This window comes from Manis pentadactyla, chromosome 3 (assembly GCF_030020395.1).
Source record: "Manis pentadactyla isolate mManPen7 chromosome 3, mManPen7.hap1, whole genome shotgun sequence".
Classification (NCBI taxonomy): Eukaryota; Metazoa; Chordata; class Mammalia; order Pholidota; family Manidae; genus Manis; species Manis pentadactyla.
The window spans coordinates 209,493,398-209,519,936 of NC_080021.1; the positions used below are offsets into that span (position 1 = coordinate 209,493,398).

The 26,539-nt window shown below is 42.8% G+C and overlaps 2 protein-coding genes across 2 annotated transcripts; both read left to right on the top strand.

Annotated features, from left to right (window-relative positions):
* The first annotated feature begins 792 nt into the window (after positions 1-792).
* Positions 793-13,050, top strand: LOC118927350 (olfactory receptor 1J4-like). The gene is made up of 3 exons (XM_057498999.1): positions 793-1,286; positions 10,431-10,433; positions 12,104-13,050. Exons 1-3 carry the CDS (start codon positions 793-795, stop codon positions 13,047-13,049), a joined length of 1,443 nt encoding a protein of 480 aa, XP_057354982.1. The 3' UTR covers position 13,050.
* Positions 13,051-24,890: 11,840 nt separating this feature from the next.
* Positions 24,891-26,397, top strand: LOC130683036 (olfactory receptor 1J4-like). The gene has a single exon (XM_057499000.1). It carries the CDS (start codon positions 25,039-25,041, stop codon positions 25,993-25,995), a length of 957 nt encoding a protein of 318 aa, XP_057354983.1. The 5' UTR covers positions 24,891-25,038; the 3' UTR covers positions 25,996-26,397.
* Positions 26,398-26,539: the final 142 nt, after the last annotated feature.

Genomic DNA, 26,539 nt, shown 5'->3' on the forward strand with positions numbered 1-26,539 from the left:
TCATTGAAGAATGCTGTTGGTATTTTGATAGGGATTGCATTGAATATATAGATTGCTTTAGGCAGGATGATGTTGGATTTCATTAGGAAATAAATGTAAAGCCCTTAGCATAGTGCCCAACACACAGAATAATCCCCAATATGTTCACCATTTTCATAAAAGATTCTTTGTGGATATTCTGGGTTAGGAGTGATTCTGACATGAAGGGGCTCTCAATGATCACCCATTTCTAGAGCACTGATGAATTCAAGGCTGTGGGCTGATGGGACAGGCCAGCTCACAGGGGGAATGTGACAGCGCGCCAACACCACCTCAGTACGGGAGTCTCACATTACTTTAAGGTAGAAACAACTGATACGACTTTGCTGGGGTTCATCTACTATTTCTGCCACAGTGAACTATTAGAGGTTCGCTCTGACACAGTGTCATAAATTACCCAGTAAGCCCATGAAATAGCGTATTACAGAGGGCAAGGACCTTGTATTTTTCTTCACTGCTGCATTCTCAGTTCCTAGTGGAGGGCAGGGTTCAGACTCAATGTTCAATAATAAATAATGGTTGGATGAAACTGTGAATGTCCTCTTGTTTCTGTACATCTTCCTCACTTAGTGTGATATTTCCCGGAGCAGACTGGGATGCAGTGACAAAGCATGCAATCACAGGTGGGACTAATGAACAGGAATATAGTTAAAAAGTCACTCTTTAGTCAGAAAAGTACAATATGGAACATATCCCCATCATCTTTTCTGACATTCCTCTCCCTCCCTTATCCCCAGCAGGTAACAGCCCAGCATGAGGCCTGGGAACCAGAGCAGCGTGTCCGAGTTCCTCCACCTGGGGCTCCCCGTCCCCCCGGAGCAGCAGGGCGTGCTCTTCGCCCTGTTCCTGGGCATGTACCTGACCACGGTGCTGGGGAACCTGCTCATCATGCTGCTCATCAGGCTGGACTCGCGCCTCCACACCCCCATGTACTTCTTCCTCAGCCACCTGGCCCTCTCTGACGTCTCCCTTTCATCCATCACTGTCCCAAAGATGCTGACGAACATGCGTAGTCAGAGCCGATCTATCACATATTTGGGATGCATTTCACAGGTGTATTTCATCATATTCTTTTGTTCCCTTGATGACTTTCTTCTCACAGTGATGGCGTACGACAGGTATGTGGCCATCTGTCACCCTCTCCACTACACCACCATCATGAGGGACAAGGTGTGTAACATTTTCATGGTCGGGTGCTGGCTCTCCTCCTGGGCCCAGGCTCTGTTGCACACCCTCCCTGTGGGCCGGTTATCCTTCTGTGCAGGGACGATCATTCCCCACTTGTTTTGTAATCTTGCTGTTGTGCTCAAGTCCTCCTGCTCAGACACCTCCCTCAATGAGCTGCTCATCCACATGGAAGGTGGACTGTTATTCATCGTGTCGGTGAGTGGGATCTTGGGCTCTTATATCCGCATGGCAGTCATCATCCTGAAGGTCCCATCTCTCAAAAGAATCTCCAAAGCCTTGTCTACTTGTGGCTACCACCTCTTCATAGTGTGTTTATACTATGGGACACTTGCAGGTGTTTACTTTTTCTCCTCATCAGGAAAGTCCAAAGATAAGGACATCATTGCTTCACTGATGTACGTTATGGTCACCCCCATGCTGAACCCCTTCATTTACACCCTGAGGAACAGTGATATGAAATGTGCTCTTCTGAAAATTATCAGAGGCAAGGTTTCCACTTTAAGTCATTAATGCAGTCCTGCTGTCATGGGCACTCATGGGGGCTATAAAATAGGTCTCCTTTATAAGTTGCTAGGTGAATAATTTGTATTGCTATCACCATTCTTCTCCCAGTCTCATTTTATGCTTCCTCACCTTCTTCTTCTCCTGATTGTTTATTTTCCCTGCCTGCTCTTGGAAATCTGTGTATGGATGAAGTTTACTACAGTGAAATTCCAGTCCCTCCTGTATGTTCACTGCAAGCTTGTGAGTCTATGATCCCATATCCCTGGACTATAAGAATTGTTCTTATCTCTATCTTTTTCTTCAATGGTACTGATCTTTAAATGGTACTGATATCAATACATATTCACATGAATTTCTTAATACCACTAAACTTCATTCATTTCATGTTTGGGAAAATCAGAAGAACTTACCACACTGTTTTGTTTACTGAATAGTGTCTATCACATCTGGTCCTAATTAATCATTTACATTTTATTTAATCCTCAGCTCAAGCCACTTAAAATGGTGCTAATATGTTGCAAATTTCCAGATTAGAGATTAAGTAAGTAGCTTCCCTAAGATTTCATCTCAAACATGTGACTTTGAAACCCTGTATTTAACCAGTTTATTATATTGCCACATGGTCAATGTACATCATGCCACTGAATTATATGGCTAAATGAATGAACTATAAATGGCTAAAATGATCAATTTCATGTCATGTACATTGCCATTATCCTGGTTTCTTATATCATTTAATATCATAACCCGTTTGGATGTTTTTGATCCTTATAGATAGCACTCAAAAGTACTCTGGCATTCCATTTTTAAAATTCAGTATATTTAGGGTTAACTCATTCTCAATGTTTATAGTTTTCAAATGTTCTATATATATTAATATATTCACTTTAGGCTGAAATGAAAAGATATCTTATGGTAACTTAAAGTCATTTGCAGACATAAAGATAAGTGGGAAACACAGCTATATAAGTAAAAAGCAAAGCCAGTATTACTTTATTTTTCACTTTCATTTCCTGCAATATGAAAACACAGATTCATAAAGCAATACTTATAAATCTATGCTAATTCTAGTCACACAATGTGTAGCAATGAGACGTCATTTATGACAATAACAATATAGAGGGGGAGACATGGAGGCAAACAGGACCACAGGTTTGTGTGCTATTGGAGCTTAGTAGTACTAATTCAAACTATGGTGTTTATGTTTAAGATTATTATTGGAATCTCCAAGGTAACCACTGAGAAAACAACTAAGATACACACAGAAAAAAGAAATTACATAAAAATAAAAAATACACTAAAATAATTAAACACAAAAGAAGGAGGTAATGGATAATTTAGTAATAAAATATATACTAAGCATGTGGAAACCAAATAGCAAAATGGAGAGGTGAGAACTTTCTCATCAATAATTGCCTTAAATATATGTGGACTATAGTCTTGAATTTAAAAGCAGAGACTGGAAAAAAGGTTTTTTAAAAAAGCATCATCCTTTTGTATATGCTTAATAAGATACTCATTTCAAATCCAAAGACACAAGGAGTTGAAAATGAAAGGATGGAAATAGATTTTCCTTGCAAATAGTAACTGAAATATAACTTTAACTATACTCATGTCAGACAAATCGACTTGAAATAAAAAACTGTACCAAGAGACTAAGTAGAATATTTTATACTGGTTAAACTGTCAACCACTAGGAAGATGTAACAATTACAAACATATACACCTAATAACAGAGCCCCCCCAAAATATGAAGAAACCCTCAGAACTACAAGACATACTACTCCAATAAAAACTGGGCCAAAGAAGTAAATAGACATTTTCCAAAGAAGATATTCAAATGGCCAACTAACACATGAAAAAATGCTCTACATCCATAGTCATTAGGGAAATGCAAATCAAATCCACAATTTCACACCTACTATGATGCTCATAATTTTGTAAATGAAAAATAACCAGTGTTGGCTGGGATTTGGAGAAACTGGACCCCTCACACATTGCTGGTGAAAGGTAACTGTGGTGCAGCCATTGTGCCTCCAACCAAAACATTTTGGTTCTTTCTCAGTAAGTTAAACTTAGAATTACCACATGATCTAGCAACTCCACTTGTGGCTATAGATGCAAAAGATGTGAAAACAGGTAACAAAACAAACACTTGTACGTGAATGCAGCAGCTCTGTTCAGCACTCACAAGGTAGAAATAATCCCAATGTCCATCAACAGATAAATGGATAAACAAATGTAGTGCATTTGCACAGTGAAATAGTTGTAAAGGTCTGAAGTACTGACAGATGCTACAACACGGATAAGCTTTGGAAATATGCTAAGTGAAAGAACCCAGACTCAGCAGAGCACATATTACATGTTTCTGTTTATATAAAATATCCAGAATAGGCAAATCCATAGAGACAGAAAGAAGACTACTGGTTGGTATGGACTGTGGGGAGGAAGGAATGGGGAACAACCTCTTAAAGAGCACGTGGTTTCTGTTTGAAGGAATGTAAAATGCTGGAACTCAATATTGGTGGTGGTTGCACAACATGGTGAATGTACATCATGCCACTGAATTATATGGCTAAATGAATGAACTATAAATGGCTAAAATGATCAATTTCATGTAATGTACATATTACTGCAATAAAATAAAATAAAGAGGAAATAATATACTTAGTATCTATTCACTTGAGTAAAGGGAACAAGAATAATGTACCAGAAAATAATGACTCTGAAATGGATTCTACAGCCAATTCACTTGAGAAGGCCACGTCATTTCTTGATTAGATGACGGCTGGGGCGGCTTTAGAAACAGCTTCCCTGGGTCCGCTGTATCCTGCCTTATCTATCAACTGATTCTTACTGACAGGGGCAGCTCCTCAAATTAAAAGACTACATAAAAGTGGGTCTAAATGCAATGTCTTTTCTGAAATGGATCCTAGAACACAAAAAGGACGTGAATGGGAAAACTAGTAAAAATCCAAAGAAAGATTGTAGTTTACTTAGTGGTAATCTACCAATGCTAATGTCTTGATTTGCTGAATGACCATGGTTATGTAAGATATTAACAATAGCAGAAACCTTGTGAAGGGTATAGGAAGTCTCTGTACTATTTTTATAATCTTTCTATGAAACAAAAATTATAGAAAATAAAAAGTTTATTAAAAAATAAACCACTGAGTTTGATTATTACAAGTGTGGGTGCAAATGGGGTAGAAAAGTTGGGAGACGAGCACACCTATCTGGATAATTTGGATGATGTTATCTTTCAACTTTTCAAACAAAGAAGAAATGAACCAAGAAGAGTAGAATGAAAAAAAAAACTTATTAACCCTCCCGGCATTTCAGATAACTTGATTCTTCAAAGGGCAAAAAGTAACCCTAGTAAATCTACTTACATGCCCTTTGGATAAGCATTCATGAATGAGCCAGTGTTTGTGAAAAAGAGACAAAAGGGGAAAGAAGGGGAAAGGGAGAGAGAGAGGGAGAGAGAGAGAGAGAGAGAGAGAGAGAGAGAGAGAGAGAGAGAGAGACAGCAAGGTCTGTGTGACTTGTGAGCCAAGAGGAAGGCTCACCAGGTCCTGAGAAGCCACGGCTGCTGCTGCTTTCTGTGCCTCTGTTGCAACAAGGACCGTGGTCCTGAGCTGTCCTGGGCCACAGACAATTATGAAAAGGGTTCCCCTAAAGCCACTGAGGTAACATCTGCGGCGGTTCTCTAAGTGTGACGGTACTGATGGGGCCTGCCTGGAGGAGGAAGCTTACCACCAGGTTCTGGGTAGAGAAGACCCATGAATGTATATCCTATAACCACTCACACAACAATAAGGGGAGGAAACCAAAGCAGATGCCTAAGATATCACTCAACTGGAAATGCAAATTTATTAATTATTTCATGCAATTATCATATGAAAAAGATGCTAAATGGCTCTTGTGCATACACAGTGCTGGCTCATATTATCATTACCTCCTGACAAGGTGTGATAATTGGGGGGCATATCTGGCCTTCCACAATTAATAAGGGATCCCATCAGATTCTCAAGGAATAGCAGGATCCAATAGACTTCTGGAAATGGGAGCACCTCCTACTGCAACACCCGGGCCCATCCGCAGACTTTCCTCCGCTGCACTGGGATCCATGGCCTGGAAAACAGCCCACCCTCCTCCCGTACTCATTAAAGCACATGTCCTCACCAAATGGCAACTTCAGAAGAGGGACACCGAGTATTAAGGAACATTGATATGGTCAAGGGGTGTTTCCCTTTGCTGAGCGCTCCAATGGACAGGAAGTTCTATCCAGTCCGGAGGAGACAACTGCTGACGCTTACACCTGGTAGCTATTCCTCAGGGAACACCAGCAAATTCTAAGGCTTCCCTGCCCCCTTTAATTAGTTAAATGCCTATTCTTAGAGAGTCACTTGATGGCCTAAGATTATTGGCTGCTCTGAGGAGCACCTGATCCCCAGGTCAAAGCTAACCACAGTCACAGAGCCTACTATGGACTCAGACCCCCATTCCTGACTTTCCAGGACCAGCTTCCCCCACTGCAGGACCCTCATCAAAAGATCTGGAATTGGTGGCTCTGGAGTTGGCTTCCTAGTTATGATTCCCAGTAGGAAGCCCAAGGAGCTTCAGGCTCTTCTGACAAGCTACACAGGGCATCCAATCTCTTCCTCCCCTGAACCCAGGTCCCTGGTGCAGAACCCAATGTGCATTCCCTGATCTAACACAGCCTCATTAGGGACATGGCATGCCCCTGGGCCTGGGTGCCACCTAGGGACCATCACCCTTACGCCACCCAGGTGGCCCGTTCATTACCTCACAGTAACCAACCTTTTTTGGACTTGACTGATCCCAGTATCAACCACAGCAATCTCAGGAGCCCACTGAATTTCGGGAAGGAGCTCTCCATGGTCTCCAGGTGCTATTACACACAGATGGAAGGAAAACAAGCCTGCCTTACCCTGACCACTGGCCGAATAACCTTGTCTAATTTTTCAGATGTCATAGTTCCCAACCTTCTTTGATTTCCATCGCTGGTATGTATGTTCTAGATGGCTACGTGGACCCTGCAATTAAGTAAAAATAGGCCAAAACTGTTGCCTTCACCAAATGGGATGCCATTTTCTTGCCGCAACTCTTCAAGTTCTTAGTATGGCTCAGTATAAACTGAAACAAGACTCCCCAGGCTTGAGAGCAATTATCCAAGATCTTTTAAGAGAAGGGATAATTATTTCTTTTGTTTTTTAATTTAAGATCCCAATTTGGCCTGTTCTGAAACTTGGATGTACGAATGGTCACTTGTGTTGGATACAATAACCTTCACGCTGGGGTCCCATCCACTAAGTCTCCTCTACATAGCAGAGTTGAAATGACCAAGGCCATTCCATCCTCACTGACAAGTACTGGGCAGTTAACAGTGCACCTCTTACATGGCCACATATATTAATAGCCAACTTTAATAGCCTCTCAGATTCAATTTCCATTCACTTTTGAAGGGACATGATACACCTGTACTTGGGTGCCTGTGGGGAGCCTCAACAGTCCACTCATCATACACACCTCCTGCTGGCAAGGTTTGAGCAGATCTAGCTGTCCCCAGGCACCCAGGGGTGTCAATATATGGATCACATCCTCTTAGGGGGAGATTGACTAGACACATACAAGCTACTCAAACACTTGCTACGGCCTTTCCCAAAGGGTCTGGCATACTCCCCACCTAAGGCTCAAGGACCTGCCACTCCAGTTAAATTCTTAAGCACCATCTGATCCACTGAGGGATACTGCATATCTGGTAGAATTTAAAGCCTACTCCCGTCTTTGTCAGCTCTCAAGCAGGCCGACACCTGTTAGATCACTTAGGCTTCGGCAGGTGGCATATTTCCCATTTACAATTAGTACTGAGACCTATTTACATGACCGCCAGCAATCAGCCAGCTTGGAATGGGGCCCATTACAGCAAAAGGCACTGGGGTTATGAAAGATGGTCATGATACAGACACTTCCCTTAGTGTCTCCTGGAGACCCCTTTACAATTAAAGCTCAGGACATGACCTAGTATGTTCTTTAGTGTCTAAGGCGACCCATAATGGATAAGAGTTGCCTGTGGGGTTCTCGTCTAGAATATTGTCTCCTAAGGCCCCATTCCACACACCATCATAGCAACCATTGCTGGCTGCAAACGGGGCTCTCACTGAGACTGAGATTCTCAAAAGTCCTGAACATGTGATGCTCTGCACACCTTTGGCCTCTGTGTCCTGGTCATGGAGGCAGCACCCGGCAAGCTCAGCATAGACATGGGGTGCACCCAGTTAGATGGAGACGGCATCTACAGGACGGAGGAAACCTGAGCCTCAGGCATATCCCCCCTGCAGGAGGCCGCCTCCCTGGCCAAAAATCACTTCTGATGTCACAGTGCTGCAGGAGGCCACCCCTCTCCTTGATCTCTGGGATTCCTGGGACCCTTTGGGTTCAATGAAATGAACTTCAAAGTGAGATTAGATATTTTCTGAACAGAGTGCCACCAGCAACCTGATGGAGGCTGGTGGACGGAAGCTCGTTTTCATCCCTCAACTAGGATGCCTCCAAGGCTCAGTGCAGTTGGCCAAACCCAGGCAAACATGCTGACTTCAGAAGATGCCCTTGCCAACAAATGACCCCATTTCACATGCTCAGTTGTTGGCCATTGCCAGTGGTGTAGCCATGTGTCCTTACCAATGGTCACAATGATTTCTTATTCATTATTTACTTTTCTTGGTAAAGAACTCTGAGAATTCCTTGCTTCTCAAATACCAGATACAGATTTAGAGCACACATGTCTCTGTCCACACAATGATTAGGACTACTAAGGCCCAATCTTTGCTTAAAGTGATTATTATAAACATATATGTATAGACACCAGTCCCAAACTTCCTAAGATCACAGTCCATGTTCCATTTCTTTCCCTCTGGCTCAGTAGGCGTGTGAAACATCAGGTCACGGAGGAGCCTCCGCCCTTCGGCCCCGGGCTGCGTGCAGACAGCATTCCCTCTCCTCCGCCATGGTCCTCCCAGCAACAAGCCTGATCCCTGTGTGCGAGGGCACAGCACTGGGTGTGTGATCACTGGTGGCATCATGGGGATTACGTAGTGACATGGACACAGTTTCTGGGTCATTGAGGCCAAACTGAAATGCCTCTGAGGAATGCCTTGACCTTGGCAGGTGACTCCACTGGCATCGTGCCCACCCCACCATTCCTGACAATGCCCAACGTACAACACGGGGTCTCAGGAAACACGCCTCATCCCTTCTGGAGTTCTAGGCAGTGGTGACAGTGACCAGCACTCACGTTGCTTCTTAAAGCTCATCAGCCTTATGCTCACCAGCCAGCCCGCGTTCAATTCAAGCTCCATCACCCTTATTGTGCTGACTGACTGGGGGTCCTGGTGCCACCATGGAGGCCACAACGTCACACAACAAAATGAAATCACTGATGCCAGTCAGGAAATGTGCAAAATATTATCCAAACATGTGATCCGAGCTGCCGCTGCCCTGAAAGCCCGGAGTGAGAGGCAGGGCTCTGTGGCAGGTGTGGCTGCTGATGACCCCTGGCCTCAGGTGTTCTGCTGGCCGGTCAAGGGGCATTTGTCTCCTTTGTGTGTTTTATCCTGTATGTGGATAAGGAACACAGGCAATATGCTCGGTTACCGCAGCACACGATGTGTTTCCCCAGCACCTCCCTTAACCACTACAAAGTCCCAATACCACTCCCTCTGCTTCACCAAACCTACTCAACCTCCCGCACCCACTCAGCTCTCCCCAGGAGTTCTGTGTATGAATAGCAAACTTTCTCTTAAATTCTCTTCCTGAGTGAAGAGTGGAGAGCTTCTCACAACGGAAAGAAATGTGCCTTTTGATAACACACACTGGGGCATGCCTACCAAAGATCTACAGCCTGAATCTCTATCCTCGACCCCCTGCCATATACACAAAATGTAAATTAGTAAAATATTAACCTTCATGGAGTGTCAGTGAGGGTGGTTCAGAAATTCCTACTATCATCTTTACAGCTTTTCTAAGCATGAAATCATTTAAAAATTAAATATAAATATGAGTCGCAGCAGGACCCTAGCCAAGAAAAGTTTGAGCTGGAACCGTGCCCAGGAAATATGGATTCAAAACATCTCTATTAGAGACACCATCTCCTGTGACTTCAGTTCTCCCTGGACACACTCATCTACACTGGAGGTAAGAAATTGGCCAATTAACCCATGATGGATCCTGCTTTCCCGTGAAGAGAAAATGAGGGTTTAGGCCACTTCTGGAAGAGGTGTCTACACACAAAGATGAGTGGAACAGGTCAGAAGTGCTGGAAATGTACACTTCGCAGTGGATCTGCGTTTGTGCTTGAGGGTATGCGTATGAATATCTGTGTGTATGAGTGTGGGTGTGTGCATGCATTATTGTGTATGTTTGGACAGTAGCATGTACATGCGTGTGTGTCCGGGTGTTTCTGTGTGTGTCGTATCTGACGACAGGCTAATTCTTTTCCCGAGTTAGATTCAATCTGGGCTCTCTTTAGCACATGCACACCAAGTGATCTGCCTCCCAGCATGTGACTATTGACTCCTGCTTCATGCCTGTGAGCCTCAATATTTGCTTCCTGTTGTCAGGATTCCCCACTGGGCAGGTCACAGCTGAGCCAGTCAGAGCCCAGCAATGGGGGTAAGACTGTTGTCTCCACTGTGGGAGAAGAAGCCTCCCAATCTGCTGAGGAACAGGGTCAGAGGGCTCACACCTCTGCTCACAGTGGGCGCTAATGCTGTGCCACTGTGTGGGGTGCACCCGGGTGTGAGAGCAGGACATGTCCTGTGTGCTGGCCTCTGGATGTCTGCACCATGAGTGTGTTACCATGTGCATGGATGCTGGCAGTAGTTTAATGATGGTGACTGTGACCAAAGAGGCTTAACTGTCCCACACTGATGGCCTCCCCAGGAAGGGCGTGGGTCATAAGGGGCCAAAGCTTGCCTCTCAGTGATGGGAGTGTGTGCACCACTTGTTGTAGTGAGTGTGTGGTGGGTGTGCATGAGAGTTGGAGTGGGTTTCTTGTGAGTGTCTTCTATTGTGCGAGGCCTTGTGTGTTTTCCCTGACATGCATGTATAGTTATGAGTTAGGTATTTGTGGTGTGTGAGTAGCGTGTTTTAGCTGATGTATGGTGCTTGTGTGTCAGTGGTGCACTGTGAGTGTATTTGTGGGTGACACATTATTGCATATTGTGCATGTGTTAGCTTGTGTGTAATTTATGATTTGAATGCATGTGAGCGTTTATGAATGAGGCACATACTAGCGTTCCTCCCCTTAGAAAGGAATTTGACACATTGGACACAGATGAATGGATCCTCAAGTCACCAATGTGTGTGTGTGTGTGTGTGTGTGTGTGTGTGTGTGTGTGTGTGTGTGTGCATGGTTGCAGGCTTCTAACTTGCAACCATGATCTCCAGTATGTCCTACCCACCCTCCCTGTGGGGCACCACCAGCTGAGATAACCGGTGCCCCAGCACTCTGTCCTGAAGAGGAGCTCCTGTCACTGTCACATACCTGCATGTGACTGAGGCCCTCGATTTCCTGACCCTTCACGTGCACTTACCATCCAGGCAAAGAAAGTTAGGCACCGTGCCGTGCAGAAGTTTGCTAGTTAGATCTAAGTCCCACTTGTTTATTCTTTCATTTCCCTTCTCTGGGAGACATATCCAGGTGGTCAATACCCAAGAGTTTACTGCTTGTGTTTTCTGCTAAGAGTTTTCTGGTTTTACATCTTGTACAAAGTCTTTAACCATTTCCAGTTTATTTTTGTGTGTATAGTGTAAGAACTGGTCCAGTTTTATTCTTTTGCATGTAGTTGTATAGTTTTCCCAACACCATTTATGAAGAGACTGCCTTCTTCCCAGTGTGTATTCTTGCCTCCTTTGTCATAGTAATTTACCAGATAAATATTAACTGTTCAATAAATTAGACTGAGCTACATGAAATAACCAGTATTTCGTCATTTTTAACTTACAGAAAATTGCATGGAGAGAGTCACATAGACACAAACAGACATTTTTATTTAGCACTGTAGTCGAATTTCAATATATATGTATATATATGGGGATATATACATACATATAACATATCACACACATGTGTGCTCCATATATTTGGCATATATAATCTTCCCACGTATACATATATAACTGGAGCCAGACTGGGATACATGATGAGGCACCACCCACAGGCAGGACAAATTAAGAGGAATGTAGTTTAAAAGTTGTTGATTTCACAAAAGTTGTAACTTGGAATGTATCTCCATTGTTTCTTCTCATATTCCTCTCCCTCCCTTATCCCCAGCAGGTAACAGCCCAGCATGAGGCCTGGGAACCAGAGCAGCATGTCCGAGTTCCTCCTCCTGGGGCTCCCCGTCCCCCCAGAGCAGCAGGGCGTGCTCTTCGCCCTGTTCCTGGGCATGTACCTGACCACGGTGCTGGGGAACCTGCTCATCATCCTGCTCGTCAGGCTGGACTCAAGCCTCCACACCCCCATGTACTTCTTCCTCAGCCACCTGGCCCTCTCTGACGTCTCCTTTGCATCCATCACTGTCCCAAAGATGCTGACGAACATGCAGAGGCAGTGCCGAACTATCACCTATTCTGGGTGCATTTCTCAGGTGTATTTCTTTGTATTGTTTGGTTCCCTTGACAGCTTTCTCCTCGCAGTGATGGCGTATGACAGGTATGTGGCCATCTGTCACCCTCTCCACTATACCAGCATCATGAGGGACGAGGTGTGTATCCTCCTTGTGGTTGGGTGCTGGCTCTCCTCCTGTGCCCAGGCTCTTCTGCACACCCTCTTTGTGAACCAGCTGTCCTTCCGTGCAGGGACGACCATTCCCCACTTCTTTTGTGATCTTGCTGTTGTGCTCAAGTCCTCCTGCTCAGACACCTCCCTCAATGAGCTGCTCATACTCACTGTAGGAGGACTGGTCTTCATCCTGCCATTGAGTGCGATCCTGGGCTCATATATCCGCATGGCAGTCATCATCCTGAAAGTCCCCTCCCTCAAAAGAATCTCCAAAGCCTTGTCTACCTGTGGCTCCCACCTCTCTGCAGTGCTTTTATACTATGGGACAATTGCAGGTGTTTACTACTTCCCCTCATCAGCTGACTCCAAGGACAAGGACATCATTGCCTCTGTGATGTACACTGTGGTCACCCCCATGCTGAACCCCTTCATCTACAGCCTGAGGAATAATGATGTGAAACATGCTCTTCAGAAAATATTCAGAGCCATGGGCAGCCCTTGGTGCCACTAATTCAATCCCATTGTAATGGGCATTCACAGGGACTGTAAAATAGGTCTCCTTAAAAGTTCTAATTTGGATATCTCATCACTGGTACCAAACAATCTTCTCCCAGTCTCATTTTCTGTTTCCTCGAGTCTTTTCTATGCCTGGTTTTGTTTTTCCCTACCTGCTCTCTCAATTCTGTGTATTAGTGTTGCTACAGTGAAATTCCAAGTCCTCCTGTGATGTTCACTGCAGCTTGTGAGTCTGTCTGTCCATGTCTCTGGCATTAAGAAGTGTTCTTATCTCCATCTTTCTCTACCATGATGTTCTGTGCGTGGTTGTTTTAGCAGCACATACTCACAAGGATTTTCTTAATAAAACCAAGCTTCATTTATTTCTTATGTGGTGAATTCACAGGAAGTTATGAAACTCTTTCATCTGTGGAGTGGTGTCAGTCATGACTTCTTTTAACTAATCAATAAAATGCATATTTTGTTTAATTATCATGATAAGTAGATTGTAAGGTGCTAATATTTTCCATATTTGCAGCACAGCAAACAAAAGTCCAGATGGATCAAGTAAGTAGGCTCTCTATGACTGGATCTCAGATCTGTGAGACATTAGGACCACGTGTTAATGAGATTACTTTATTGCCATTACATGGTGTCTGACCCCACTGACTAGTGTTGGTGTCCTTGACCCTTACATAAAGCATGTGACAAGTACTCTTTTGTGTTCCCCCTTTTAAGATTGTCATGATAGCTAACCCATTCTCAGTGTTTATTGCTTTCAAATGTGTGTATATGCATTCAGATATTCATCCAGGGAGTCCACAGGCTGAAATGAAAAGACACTGTTTGCTAGCACTAAGCCAGATGACATCATGAAGATCAGGGGCAAACAGTGCTACATAGGTAAATGTAAATCTAGTGTTACTGTATTTTTGTTTGTGAGTTCTCCTTCTGTTTCCAATATGATTAAGAAACAATACCATAAACAGTAACTATAAAACTATGCTAACAGGCACACAATGTATAAAGATGTTGGACATGAAAACAATATCGGGTGGGGGCATGGAGATATGCAGGATCAGAGTTTGTGATCCATTTCCAGTTTACTTTTGTGTATGGAGTTAGACAATTATCCAGTTTCATTCTCAAACATGTAGCTGTCCAGTTGTACCAACACCAGCTGTTGAAGAGGCTGTCATTTCCCCATTGTATATCCACGACTTCTTTATTATATATTAATTGACCATATATGTTTGGGTTAGTATATGGATTCTCTATTCTGTTCCACTGTGGGTCTGTTCTTGTGCCAGTACCAAACTGTCTTGATTACTGTGGCTTTGTAGTAGAGCTTGAAGTTAGGAAGTGAGATTCCCCCCTGCTTTAGTCTTCCTCCTCAGGATTGCTTTGGCTATTTTGGGTCTTTTGTGGTTCCATATGAATTTTAGAACTGTTTGTTCCAGTTTGCTGAAGAATGCTGTTGGTATTTTTATAGGGATTGCATTGAATCTGTAGATTGCTTTAGGCAGGATGGCCATTTTGGCAATATTAGTTCTTCCTAGCCAAGAGCATGGGATGAAATTCGATTTGTTAGTGTCCTCTTTAATTTCTCTTAAGAATGTCTTTTAGTCAGGGTATAGGTCTTTCACTTCCTTGGTTAGGTTTATTCCTAGGTGTTTTATTCTTTTTGATGCAATTGTGAATGGAATTGTTTTCCTGATTTCTCTTTCTGTTAGTTCATCATTAGTGTATAGGAATGCAGCAGATTTCTGTGTATCCTGCAACTTTGCTGAATTCAGATATTAGTTCTAGTAGTTCTGGAGTGGATTCCTTAGGGTTTTTTATGTACAATATCATGCCATCTCCAAATAGTGACAGTTTGACTTCTTCCTTACCAATCTGGATGCCTTGTATTTCTTTGTTTGTCTGATTGCTGTGGCTAGGACCTCCAGTACTATGTTCAATAAAAGTGGGGAGAGTGGGCATCCTTGTCTTGCTCCCGATCTTAGGGGAAAAGCTTTCAGCTTCTTGCTGTTAAGTATGATGTTCGCTGTGGGTTTGTAACATATGGCCTTTATTATGTTGAGGTACTCGCCCTCTATACCCATTTTGTTGAGATTTTTTATCATGAATGGATGTTGAATTTTGTCGAATGCTTTTTCAGCATCGATGGAGATGATCATGTAGTTTTTGTCCTTTTTTTTGTTGATACGGTGGATGATGTTGATGGATTTCGAATGTTGTACCATCCTTGCATCCCTGGGATTAATCCCACTTGATAATTGTGTATGATCCTCTTGATGTATTTTTGAATTTGGTTTGCTAATATTTTGTTGAGTATTTTTGCATCTATGTTTATCAGGGACATTGCTCTGTAATTTTCTTTTTTGTGGTGTCTTTGCCTGGTTTTGGTATTAGAGTGATGTTGGCTTCATAGAATGAGTTTGGAAGTTTTCCCTCCTCTTCTATTTTTTGGAAAACTTTAAGGAGAATGGGTATGAGGTCTTCTCTAAATGTCCGATAAAATTCAGTGGTGAATCCATTCTGGCCCGTGAGTTTTGCTCTTGGGTAGTTTTTTTATTATCAATTCAATTTCATTGCTGGTAATTGGTCTGTTTAGATTTTCTGTTTCTTCCTTGGTCAGTCTTGGAAGGTTGTATTTTTCTAGAAAGCTGTCCATCCTTCTAGATTATACAGTTTGTTAGCATATACGTTTTCATAGGATTCTCTAATAATTCTTTGTATTTCTTTGGTGTCCATTATGATTTTTCCATTCTCATTTCTGATTCTGTTTATGTGTGTAGATTCTCTGTTTCTCCTAATAAGTCTGGCTAGGGCTTATCTATTTTGTTTATTTTCTCAAAGAACCAGCTCTTGGTTTCATTCATTTTTTTCTATTGTTTTATTCTTCTCAATTTTATTTATTTATTTTCTGATCTTTATTATATCCTTTCTCCTATGGACTTTGGGCCTCATTGGTCTTCTTTTCCTAGTTTCATTAATTATGAGCTTAGACTATTCATCTGGGATTATTCATCCCACGGATTTTGGGGTGTTGAGCTGTTGTTTTCATTTGTCTCCATATGTTGCTTGATTTCTGTTTTTATTTGGTCATTGATCAATTGATTATTTAAGATGATTTTGTTTTGTTAAGCCTCCATGTGTTTGTGAGCCTTTTTGTTTTCTTTGCATAATTTATTTCTAGTTTCATATCTTTGTGGTCTGAGAAGCTGGTTCATACAATTTCAATCCATCTGAATTACCTTAGGCTGTTTTTGTTTTCTAGTATGTGATCTATTCTGGAAAATGTTCTGGGTGCACTTGAGAAGAATGTGCATCTCGCTGCTTTTGGATGGAGTGTTCTGTACATGTTTGTTAGGTCCATTTGTTCTAATGTGTTGTTCAGTGCTTCTGTCTCCTTACTTATTTTCTGTGTGGTTGATCTGTCCTTTGGAGTGAGTGGTGTGTTGAAGTCTTCTAAAATGAATGCATTGCATTCTATTTCCACCTTTAATTCTGTTAGTATTTGTTCCACAAAACTAGGTGGTCCTATGCTAGGGCATAGATATTTATTATGGTTATAACTCCTCTTGAACTGACTCCTCTATCATTGTGTATTGTCCTTCTTTGTGTCCTGTTATTTTCCTTGTATTGAAGTCTATTTTGTCTGATACAAATACTACAACATCTGCTTTTTTCTCCCTATTATTTGCATGAAATACCTTTTTCCACCCCATCACTTTTAGTCTGTGTATATCTTTGGGTTCCAAGTGAGTCTCTTGTAGGCAGCAAATAGATGGGTCTTGTGTTTTCATCCATTCTGTAACTCTATGTCTTTTGATTGGTGCATTCAGTCCATATATATTTAGGGTGATTATCGATAGATATGTACGTATTGCCATTGCAGGCTTTATATTCATGGTTATGAAAGGTTCAAGGACAGCTTGTTACTGTCTAACAGTCTAACTTAACTTGCTTATTATGCTATTCAAACACTATACAAAGGTTCTCCTTTTTTCTTCCCTTCTTTTTCTTCCTCCCCCATTCTTTATATATTAGGTATTATATTCTATACTCTGTCTATTCCTTGACTGACTTTGTGGGTAGAGGATTTAATTTTGCATTTGCTTAGTAATTAATTGATCTACTTCCTTTACTGTGGTTTTATTTTCTCTGGTTACAACTACTTAGCCTTAGGAGCACTTCTACCTTTAGCAGTCCCTCCAAAATACACTGTAGACACAGTTTGTAGGAGGTAAATTCCCTCAACTTCTACTTATCTGGAAATTGTTTAATCCCTGCTTTAAATTTCAGTGACAATCTTGCCAAGTAGAGCATTCTTGTTTTGAGGCCCTTCTGTTTTGTTGCATTAAATATACCACGCCACTTCCTTCTGGCCTATGAGGTTTCCGCTGAGAAGTCTGATGATAGCCTGATGGGTTTTCCTTTGTATATGATATTTTTTCTCTCTCTAGCTGCTTTCGATACTATATGTTTCTCCTTGATTGTTACCATTTTAATTATTATATGTCTTGGTGTTGTCTTCCTTGGGTCCCTTGTGTTGGCAGATCTGTGTATTTCCATGGCCTGAGAGACTTTTCCTTCCCCAGACTGGGGAAGTTTTCAGCAATTATTTCCTCAAAGAGACTTTCTATCCATTTGTCTTTCTCTTCTTCTGGTATGCATAAAATGTGAATATTGTTCCGTTTGGGTTGGTCACATAGTTGTCTTAATATTCTTTCATTCCTAGATATGTGTTTTTCTCTCTGTGCCATAGCTTCTTTGTATTCCTGTTCTATAATTTATATTTCATTTACTATCTCCTCTACCTCATCTAATCTACTTTTAAATCCCTCTATTGCATATTTCATTTCAGTTACTGTATTTTCCAAGTTTTCATCCCTTTCTTGAAGTCCTCCCTGAGGTCTTGTATATGTTCCTGTAGCTCTGTGAGCATGTTTATGATTTTTATTTTGAAGTCTTTATCAAGAAGATTGGTGGTTTCAGTATCACTTCACCCTCTTTCAGGTGTTTGAGGGATTTGGGTTTGTACCAGGTTCTTTTGCCATTTCATATTTCTAATGACTACTATGGAATCATAATTTTGTGTACACAGCACTCCCTAGTGCCCAGAAGATCTACAATCTGGAGCTCCCCAGCCCCTGGAGCAATGGCGGTGGTCACAAGCATGCGGCACCAGTGCCTGCCTGGAGGATCGAGCTTTTCCTGCTCACCAGCTGCAGTGCTTGCCTGGACTGCGAGGCCAATGTGCTCACCGTGCAGGGAGCAGCCTCTGCACTATTCACTTGTAGCTGCCAAAGGCAGGGATGCCCTCCAGCTAGCCTGTCATGATGGCCGGGGAGCAGGTTTGCCAACTGGTGCCGGCCAGGAGGAAGAAGCAGCAGGCTGAGTACTGCAGTGGGGGGCCTCAGTGCTGTGTTGCCAGCCAGGGGGATGGAGTATGTGATGCTCCTGAATGTTCCCAACATGCTGGGCTTAGTGTGCCGGGACGATTTTGTTCACCTGTCCTCTCTCTTAAACAGCATGCTCTGTGAAATCCTTGCCCCTTTATCAGCCCTCTCACTACTGGGAAGTATTTCATTGTGCCTGCCTTTCTTTTGTCCTGGAGTGGCAGATGTGGGTACCTGTTGTCCACCAGCAGCTGGAATCTCAGTGTCTGAGTATTCTGCCTTTCTTTGCTTTCCAACCACTCTAATCTCAAGAGCACCATGTAATGTGGGTTTGTGCTCCCAGAGAAGGTGTTCAGGTGTTTAACAACAGCAGGCGTGGGTATTTAGCAGTGCTGGGCTTCTACTCTCTCCCCACTCCATTTCTCTTCCTCCCACTGGAGAGCTGGGGTGGAGGGGGGGTCTTGGGTCCCACCGGATCATGGATTTGCTACTTTATCCTCTTCTCTGAGGTCTTCTCTTTTACCCAGACATAGGCCATCTATTGCAGTCTTCTTCCTAGTTGCTCTTTCAGGATTAGTTGTATTTCCTCTATTTTCATGTTACATCGGGTATTTGGAGGAGGTTTCTGTTTCACTTCTTATGCTGCATTCCTTTTTAACCACTCAACACCAGTTAATTCTAAGTCTTTGCTGCTTCCTTTAATTATTTAAGTGACTACCATTAGAGAGTCACTTGATGACTTACAATTATTGGCTGCTCTGAGAAGCACCTGATACCAGGGTCATCACTTATGAAAGTCACAGAGTCTACTACCTACTCAAACCCCTCTCTCACAGTATCCGGGGCTAGCATTCCCCACTGCAGGACCCTCTCAAAAGACCTGCTATTGGTCACTCTGGAGTCGGCTTCTTAATTATGTGATTTCCCCTTAGCAAGAGATTGACTAGACACACAAAAGCTACTCAAACACTTGCTACAGCATTTCCTAAAGGGGACTGCATATTCTTCAGCAAAAGATCGAGGACCTGCCACTCCAGTTAAATTCTTAAGCACCATCTGATCCACTGAGGAACACTGCATATCTGATAGAGTTTAAAAACTACTCCCAACTTTGTCAGCTCTCAAGCAGGTTAACACCTGTTAGAGCTCATTGGCTTCTGCAGGCAGGATATTTCCCATTTAGAAATACTACTCAGACCTATTTACATATAATCACCAGTAATCAGACCACTTGGAATGGGGTCTATTACCTAGAAGGCACTGGGGTTATGAAAGATGGTCATGATACAGACACTTCCCTTAGTGCTTCCTGGAGACCCCTTTAGAACTAAAGCTCAGGACATGACCTAGTTTGTTCTTTAGTGTTTAAAGACCACCCACAATGGCTAAAAGTTGCCTGTGGGATTTTCGTTTAGAACATTGTCTCCTAAGGCCCCATGCTGCACACCATTAAAGCAACCATTGCTGGCTGCAAACTGGGATCTCATTGAAACAGAGATTCACAAAATATCTGAACATGAGATGCTCTGCACACATATACCCACTGTGTTCTGCTCATGGATGAAGCACCTTTCAAGCTCAACACAGACATGACATGCACCCTGTAAGATGGAGATGGCAACTACAGGATGGAGCAAACCTGAGCCTCTGGGATATCTCCCTTGCAGGAGGCCGCCTTCCTGGACAAAAATCACTTCTGGTGTGACAGTGCCACAGAGTCCACTCCTCTCCTTGATCTCTTGGATTCCTGGGAAGCCTTTGGGTTCAACTATATGAATTGCAAAGCGAGTTTATATGTTTTCTGAACAGAGTTCTACCAACAGACTGATTGAGGCTGATGGAGGGATGCTCGTTTTCAACCTTCAACTTGGATGTCCTCAAGCATCAGTAAAATTGGTCCAAGCTCATGCAAACATCCTTTCAGTTGAGGATGCCATAGGCAGCAATTGGCTCCATTACAGATCTTTAGCTGTTGGCCATTGCCAATGGTCTAGCCTTGTGGTCTTACCAATGGTCACAATGATTTCTCACTCAGGGTTGATTTTTTGGGTGCAAAATTCTGAGAAGTCCTTGCCTCTCATATATCAGAGATACAAACTAATATCACATATGCCTTGTCCACACAATGATTCAGACTACTAAGGCTCAATCTTGTGCCTAAAGTGATTAACATAAACATATACTTATATACACACTAGTCCAAAACTTCCAGTGATCATAATCTATTTTCCATTTCTTTCATTTGGCTCAATAAGCCTATGAAACATCATGTCATAGAGGAGACTCTGCCCATCAGTCTCGGGCTGCGCACAGAGAGCGTTCCCTTGCGTCTGCCCTGGCCCTCATGGTAACCATCCTGAGCTACCATGTGAGGAGATGCATCACTGGCTGTCTAATCACTGGGGTGACATCCCATGGGGATTCCACAGTGTCATAGGAAGACTTCCTTGGCTCATTGATGCCAAACTGACATTGATACCATTTAGGAATACCTTGACCTTGGCAGATGTCTTCACCAGCATTGTACCCACCCCATCATTCATGCCACTGCCCAAGGTACAATACCAGGCCTCAGAAAACACTCCTCATTCCTTTTTGAGTTCTAGACAATGCTCATAGTGACCAGGAATGCATGCTACTTCTGAAAGCTCACCAACCTTATGCTCACCAGCAACCCCTCATTCAATTCAACCATTCCATTTGCCTCCGCAGAGGCCACCACATTACACAATAAAATGAAATCATTGATGCCAATCAGGAAATGTGCAAAATAATATCCATATATGTCATCCAAGCAGCCACCACCCCAAAAGCCAGGACTGAGAGGCAGGGCTCTGCAGCAGGTGTGGTTGCTGATGACCCCTGGCCTCAGGTGTGCTGCTGGCCGGTCGAGGGGCATTTGTTCCCTTGGGGTGCTTTTTGCTACATGTAGATAAGGAACACAGGCAGAGTTGCTCAGATACCACAGTACATGATGTGTTTCTCCAGGAGAAATGTTCCCCCAGGCCTCCCTTAATCACCTCAGAGTCCCCAAACCACTCCCTCTGTTTGACCAAACCCACTTGGACCTCTTGTACCCACTCAACTCTCCCCAGGAGTTCTATGTATTAGGAAACAAGTTTTTCTTAAATTCTCTTCCTGTGTCAAGTCTGGAGAGCTGCTGATGACTGAACCAATAGTGCCTTTTGATAATATGCACTGCGGTATTCTTATCAAAGACCTACCACCTGAATCTCCAAACCAAACCCCCTGCCGTACACACATAGTAAAAATTAGTAAAATATTACCCTTCATGGTGTGTCAGTGAAGGTGGTGTAGGAATTCATATTATCATCTTTACCACTTTTCTAAGTATGAAATCATTTAAAAGTTAAATTTAAATATCTGAGTTTCCGCAGGAACCTAGCCAAGAAAAGTTTGAGCTTGGAACCGTGCCCAGGAAGTAATGGTCCAAAACATCCCTGCTCTTAGGGACACTGTTCCCTGTGGCTTTAGCTCTCCCTGGACACACTCTCCCAAACTGGTGGTAAGAGATTGGCCAATTAACCCACAATGGCTCCTCCTTTCCTGTGAAGAGATGCTGAGGATTTGGGTCACCGTCTGGAAGAGGTGTCTAAATGCAAAGACAAGTGGAACAGGTCAGAATGCTGGACATGTGCACTTGGCAATGGATCTGCCTGTGTGCTTGAGGGTGAGCATATGAATATCTGTGTTCATGAGTGTAGGTGTGTGCATGCATTATTGTGTATGTTTAGACAGTAGCCTGTGTGTGTGTGTGTGTGTGTGTGTGTATGTTATGTATCTGACTATAGCTTGATCCTTTTTCTGATGTAGATCCAATCCGGGTTCTGTTTTAGCACATGCACCCCAACTTAACAGCCTTTTAATGTGTGATGCTTGTTGTAGTGAGTGTGTGATGGGTATGCATGTGTGTCGTTGGACCCGGTTTCTTGTATGTGGGCTTGTGCATTTTTGGTGACATGTATATGGTAATGAGTTATGTATATGTGGTGTGTGGGTTGTATGTTTTAGTAGATGTGTGGTGCTCAAGTGTCTGTGGTGCATTGTGAGTATATTTGTGGGTCACATATTATTGCATATTGTGCATGTTTTAGCTTGTCTGTAATTTATGATTTGTATGCATATGAATGTTTAGGAATGAGGCACATACTGGCTGGCGTTCCTTTCCTTAGAATGGAAATCAGACACAGGTGAATGGAATTCTCAACTCAGCAATGTGTGTGTGTGTGTGTGTGTGTCTGATATTGCATGGTTTGGGCTTCTGACTTGCAACTATGATCTCCAGTATTTCCTATGCACCCTCCCTGTGGGGCCCACCAGCTGAGATAACCAATGCCCCAGAACTCTTTCCTGAAAAGGACCTCCTGTCACTGTCATACACCTGAGTGTGACTGAGCCCTCAGAGTTTCCTAACCTTTCATGTGCACTTACCATCCCAGGCAAAGATAGTTAGGCACCGTGCTGGGGGAAGTTTGAGGGCAGGAGCCGCACCAAGTGGCAGTGAGACCTTGGGAAGTTCACTGATCCCTGTGGCCTCAGGTTACATGTCCATAGAATGGAAGCTTACAGGCCCTCATAAACATCTATGGCTAGCATACAAGTTCATGTATGTGAGAGCCTTTTTTCAATTGGAAAATATACAGATATGAATGAAAGAGTTACCTAGACAAAGTGTTAAGCAGATTCTGGGCGTCAGGTTCCTCGTATCCCTAAGATACCACAGGGTGTAGATGCTCAGATCTAGAGAAGTGGGGGAGTCCCATGTTAAGGGCTGGGTTCTGATTTCACAATAACATTAGATTGAACCACAAGACATTACCAATATTTGATCATTTAGACAGAAAACTGCTATTTTATATACAGAGCTATTATTGTATATATATGGAATAATCCATATATATAACTACAACTAAATCTATATAAATATGGGGATATATACATATATATCCCACATATGTGTATATATCTCATAGTTATATACATATACACATACAAATATCCCCATCTGTATATATGTATGTGTGTGTGTGTGTGTGCAAGTGTGTGTTCCATCAGTGACAGAGACTGTTTTTATCTGTGGAATTTATATTTCAGTTTTCTAGTAAGTGAGAAAGAACACTAATTCTTTGTGTAGCACTGAAGGGTTTAGGTGGTAATGGAGGTCTGATGTTGGATTTCATCAGGAAATGTATGTAAAGCCCTGAGCATAGTGCCTGCAATATAGTTTTATCCCCAAAATGCTTGCCATCATTGCAGAACATACTTTGTGGGCTATTTCACCCGGGGTGTTATTCTGGCATCAAGGGTCTCTAAATGACCACCCATTCCTAGAGTGCCAACGAGTTTACAGTTATACGCCAAAGGATTAGTCAGGTTGCAGGAGGAATGTGACAGTCCCCCAAAACCACCTCTCCTCTGGAGCCTCACGTCACTTTAAGGCACAAACAAATGACACTAGTTTGCTAGGACTTATCTATTATTTCTCCTGTGGTGAACTATTATGGTTTTCCCTGTCATAAATTATCTGAGTATGCTCGTAAAAATATACTCATAGAAGTTAGCTCACCTTGATTTTCTTGTTCACTGTGCATTGTCAGTCCATAGTAGAGGGTTGAACTCAGATTCAATAATCAATAAATAATGGTTGAGTAAGACCCAGCAACTGTACTTCTGGGAATTTGCCTTGAAGAAAAAAAAATCTCTAATTTAAAAATATATGCACCCCTTTGTTTATTGCATGATTTAAAATCTCCAAGATGTGGTAGCAACCTAAGTGTCCATCATTAGGTGAATGGATAAAGAAGAGATGGTATATCTACAATGAAATATTATTCAGCCATAAAAAAGAATGAATCTTGCCATTTCTTACAACATGGATGGATGGAATGTGTTATGCTAAGTGAAATAAGGCAGAGAGAGAAACACAACTTCTGTATTATTTTACTCATGTGGAATCTGAAAGACAAAACAAACAAATGAAATGGCAGAAATAGAAGCATAAACATAAAGAACATATTGCTGGTTGTCATAGGTTAGGGAGGTGGCAGATGGGGAAAATAGGTGAAGTAAGTAAAGATGTACAAATTTCAAGTTATAAATTAAATGAGTCCCATGAATGGAAGTACAGCAAGGGAAATTAACCAATAATACTACTGTAATTCCCTTCTATGCTGACAGAATGCAACTACATGTAGCATGGTGAGCATTTGATGATCGCATAATTGTGAAATTATTTAGCTGTACATCACAAAGCAATATAATATTGAATATGAACTGTATTTCAATTAAAAATTATACACATACCTCAACAAACTAAAAAATAAATAAATAATGGTGAATGGCACAGTGAATGACCTGTCTAATTAGGTCTTATTGGCTGTTCTGGGGTGCAATGTTTTTCTGGAGCCTGTCTTGGATAGAGTGCAGAGATAGGTGTGACACATAATACAGTTAGAAATAACTAGAACATAGTTAGAAAGTCATTGTTTTCTCATAAAATTACAGTGTTGAATGTATCTGCATCTTTGTTTTGAATATTCCTCTCCCTCCCTTATCCTCAGCAGGTAGCAGCCCAGCATGAGGCCTGAGAACCAGAGCAGCGTGTCCGAGTTCCTCCTCCTGGGGCTCCCCGTCCCCCTGGAGCAGCAGGGCATGCTCTTCGCCCTGTTCCTGGGCATGTACCTGACCACAGTGCTGGGGAACCTGCTCATCATCCTGCTCGTCAGGCTGGACTCGCGCCTCCACACCCCCATGTACTTCTTCCTCAGCCACCTGGCCCTGTCTGACGTCTCCCTTTCATCCATCACTGTCCCAAAGATGCTGATGAACATGCAGACTCAATGCCTGTCTATCACCTATTGCGGGTGCATTTCGCAGGTGTATTTCATTGTATTGTTTGGTTCTCTTGATAGCTTTCTCCTCGCAGTGATGGCATATGACAGGTATGTGGCCATCTGTCACCCTCTCCACTACACCAGCATCATGAGGGACGAGGTGTGTATCCTCCTTGTGGTTGGGTGCTGGCTCTCCTCCTGTGCCCAGGCTCTCCTGCACACCCTCCTTGCGAACCAGCTGTCCTTCTGTGCAGGGACGACCATTCCGCACTTCTTTTGTGATCTTGCTGCTGTGCTCAAGTCCTCCTGCTCAGACACCTCCCTCAACGAACAGCTTCTCTTTGCTGAAGGTGGACTGGTTTTCCTCGTGTCGGTGAGTGGGATCCTAGGATCATATACCCGCATGGCAGTCATCATCCTGAAGGTCCCCTCCCTCAAAAGAATCTCTAAAGCCTTGTCTACATGTGGCTCCCACCTCTTCGTTGTTTTTTTATACTATGGGACGATTGCAGGTGTTTACTTTTTCTCCCCCTCCAGCAAGTTCAAAGAGAAGGACGTCATTGCCTCAGTGTTGTATATGATGGTCACCCCTATGCTGAACCCCTTCATCTACAGCCTGAGGAATAACGATATGAAATGTGCTCTTCAGAAAATTTTCAGAACCAAGGACACCCCAAGGATTAAATCAATCCCACTGTAATGGGCACGCATGGGGCTTGTAAAATAGGTCTTCTTAAATGTTGGACATGTCGTCACTGATACCAACCTTCTCTCAGTCTCACTCTGTGTCCTCTTCCCTCTTTCTTCATCAGACTGTTTTTCCCTACCTGCTCTTTAAATCCTGTATATATTTCCTCAGTGAAATTCCAAGTCCTCCTGTGATGTTCACAGCAAGTTTATGAGTCTCTGAGTCCACGTCCCTGGGATTTAAGAAATTTTATCTCTGTCATTTTCCTCAATGAGGCTCTATATACCCACAAGGCAGTCATCATCCTGAAGGTACTCTTAGCAGCACACACTCACACAGATTTTCTTGATACAAGCAAACTTCATTTATTTCATATGTGAAGAATTCATAGGAAGTTATCAAAATCTTTCATCTGTGGCATGGTGTCAGTCATTAATGGAATTAACTGATCATTGAAATGCGTATTTTGCTTAATCGTAAGAAAAAGTCCCTTGTAAGATACTAATTATCTTCCAATTTTTCAGTAGAGCAAACTAAAGCTCAGAGATCATGTAAG

Excerpts from the sequence above, each read along its gene's own strand:
- LOC118927350 (XM_057498999.1), top strand. The coding sequence starts at position 793 with ATGAGGCCTGGGAACCAGAGCAGCGTGTCCGAGTTCCTCCACCTGGGG.
- LOC130683036 (XM_057499000.1), top strand. The coding sequence starts at position 25,039 with ATGAGGCCTGAGAACCAGAGCAGCGTGTCCGAGTTCCTCCTCCTGGGG.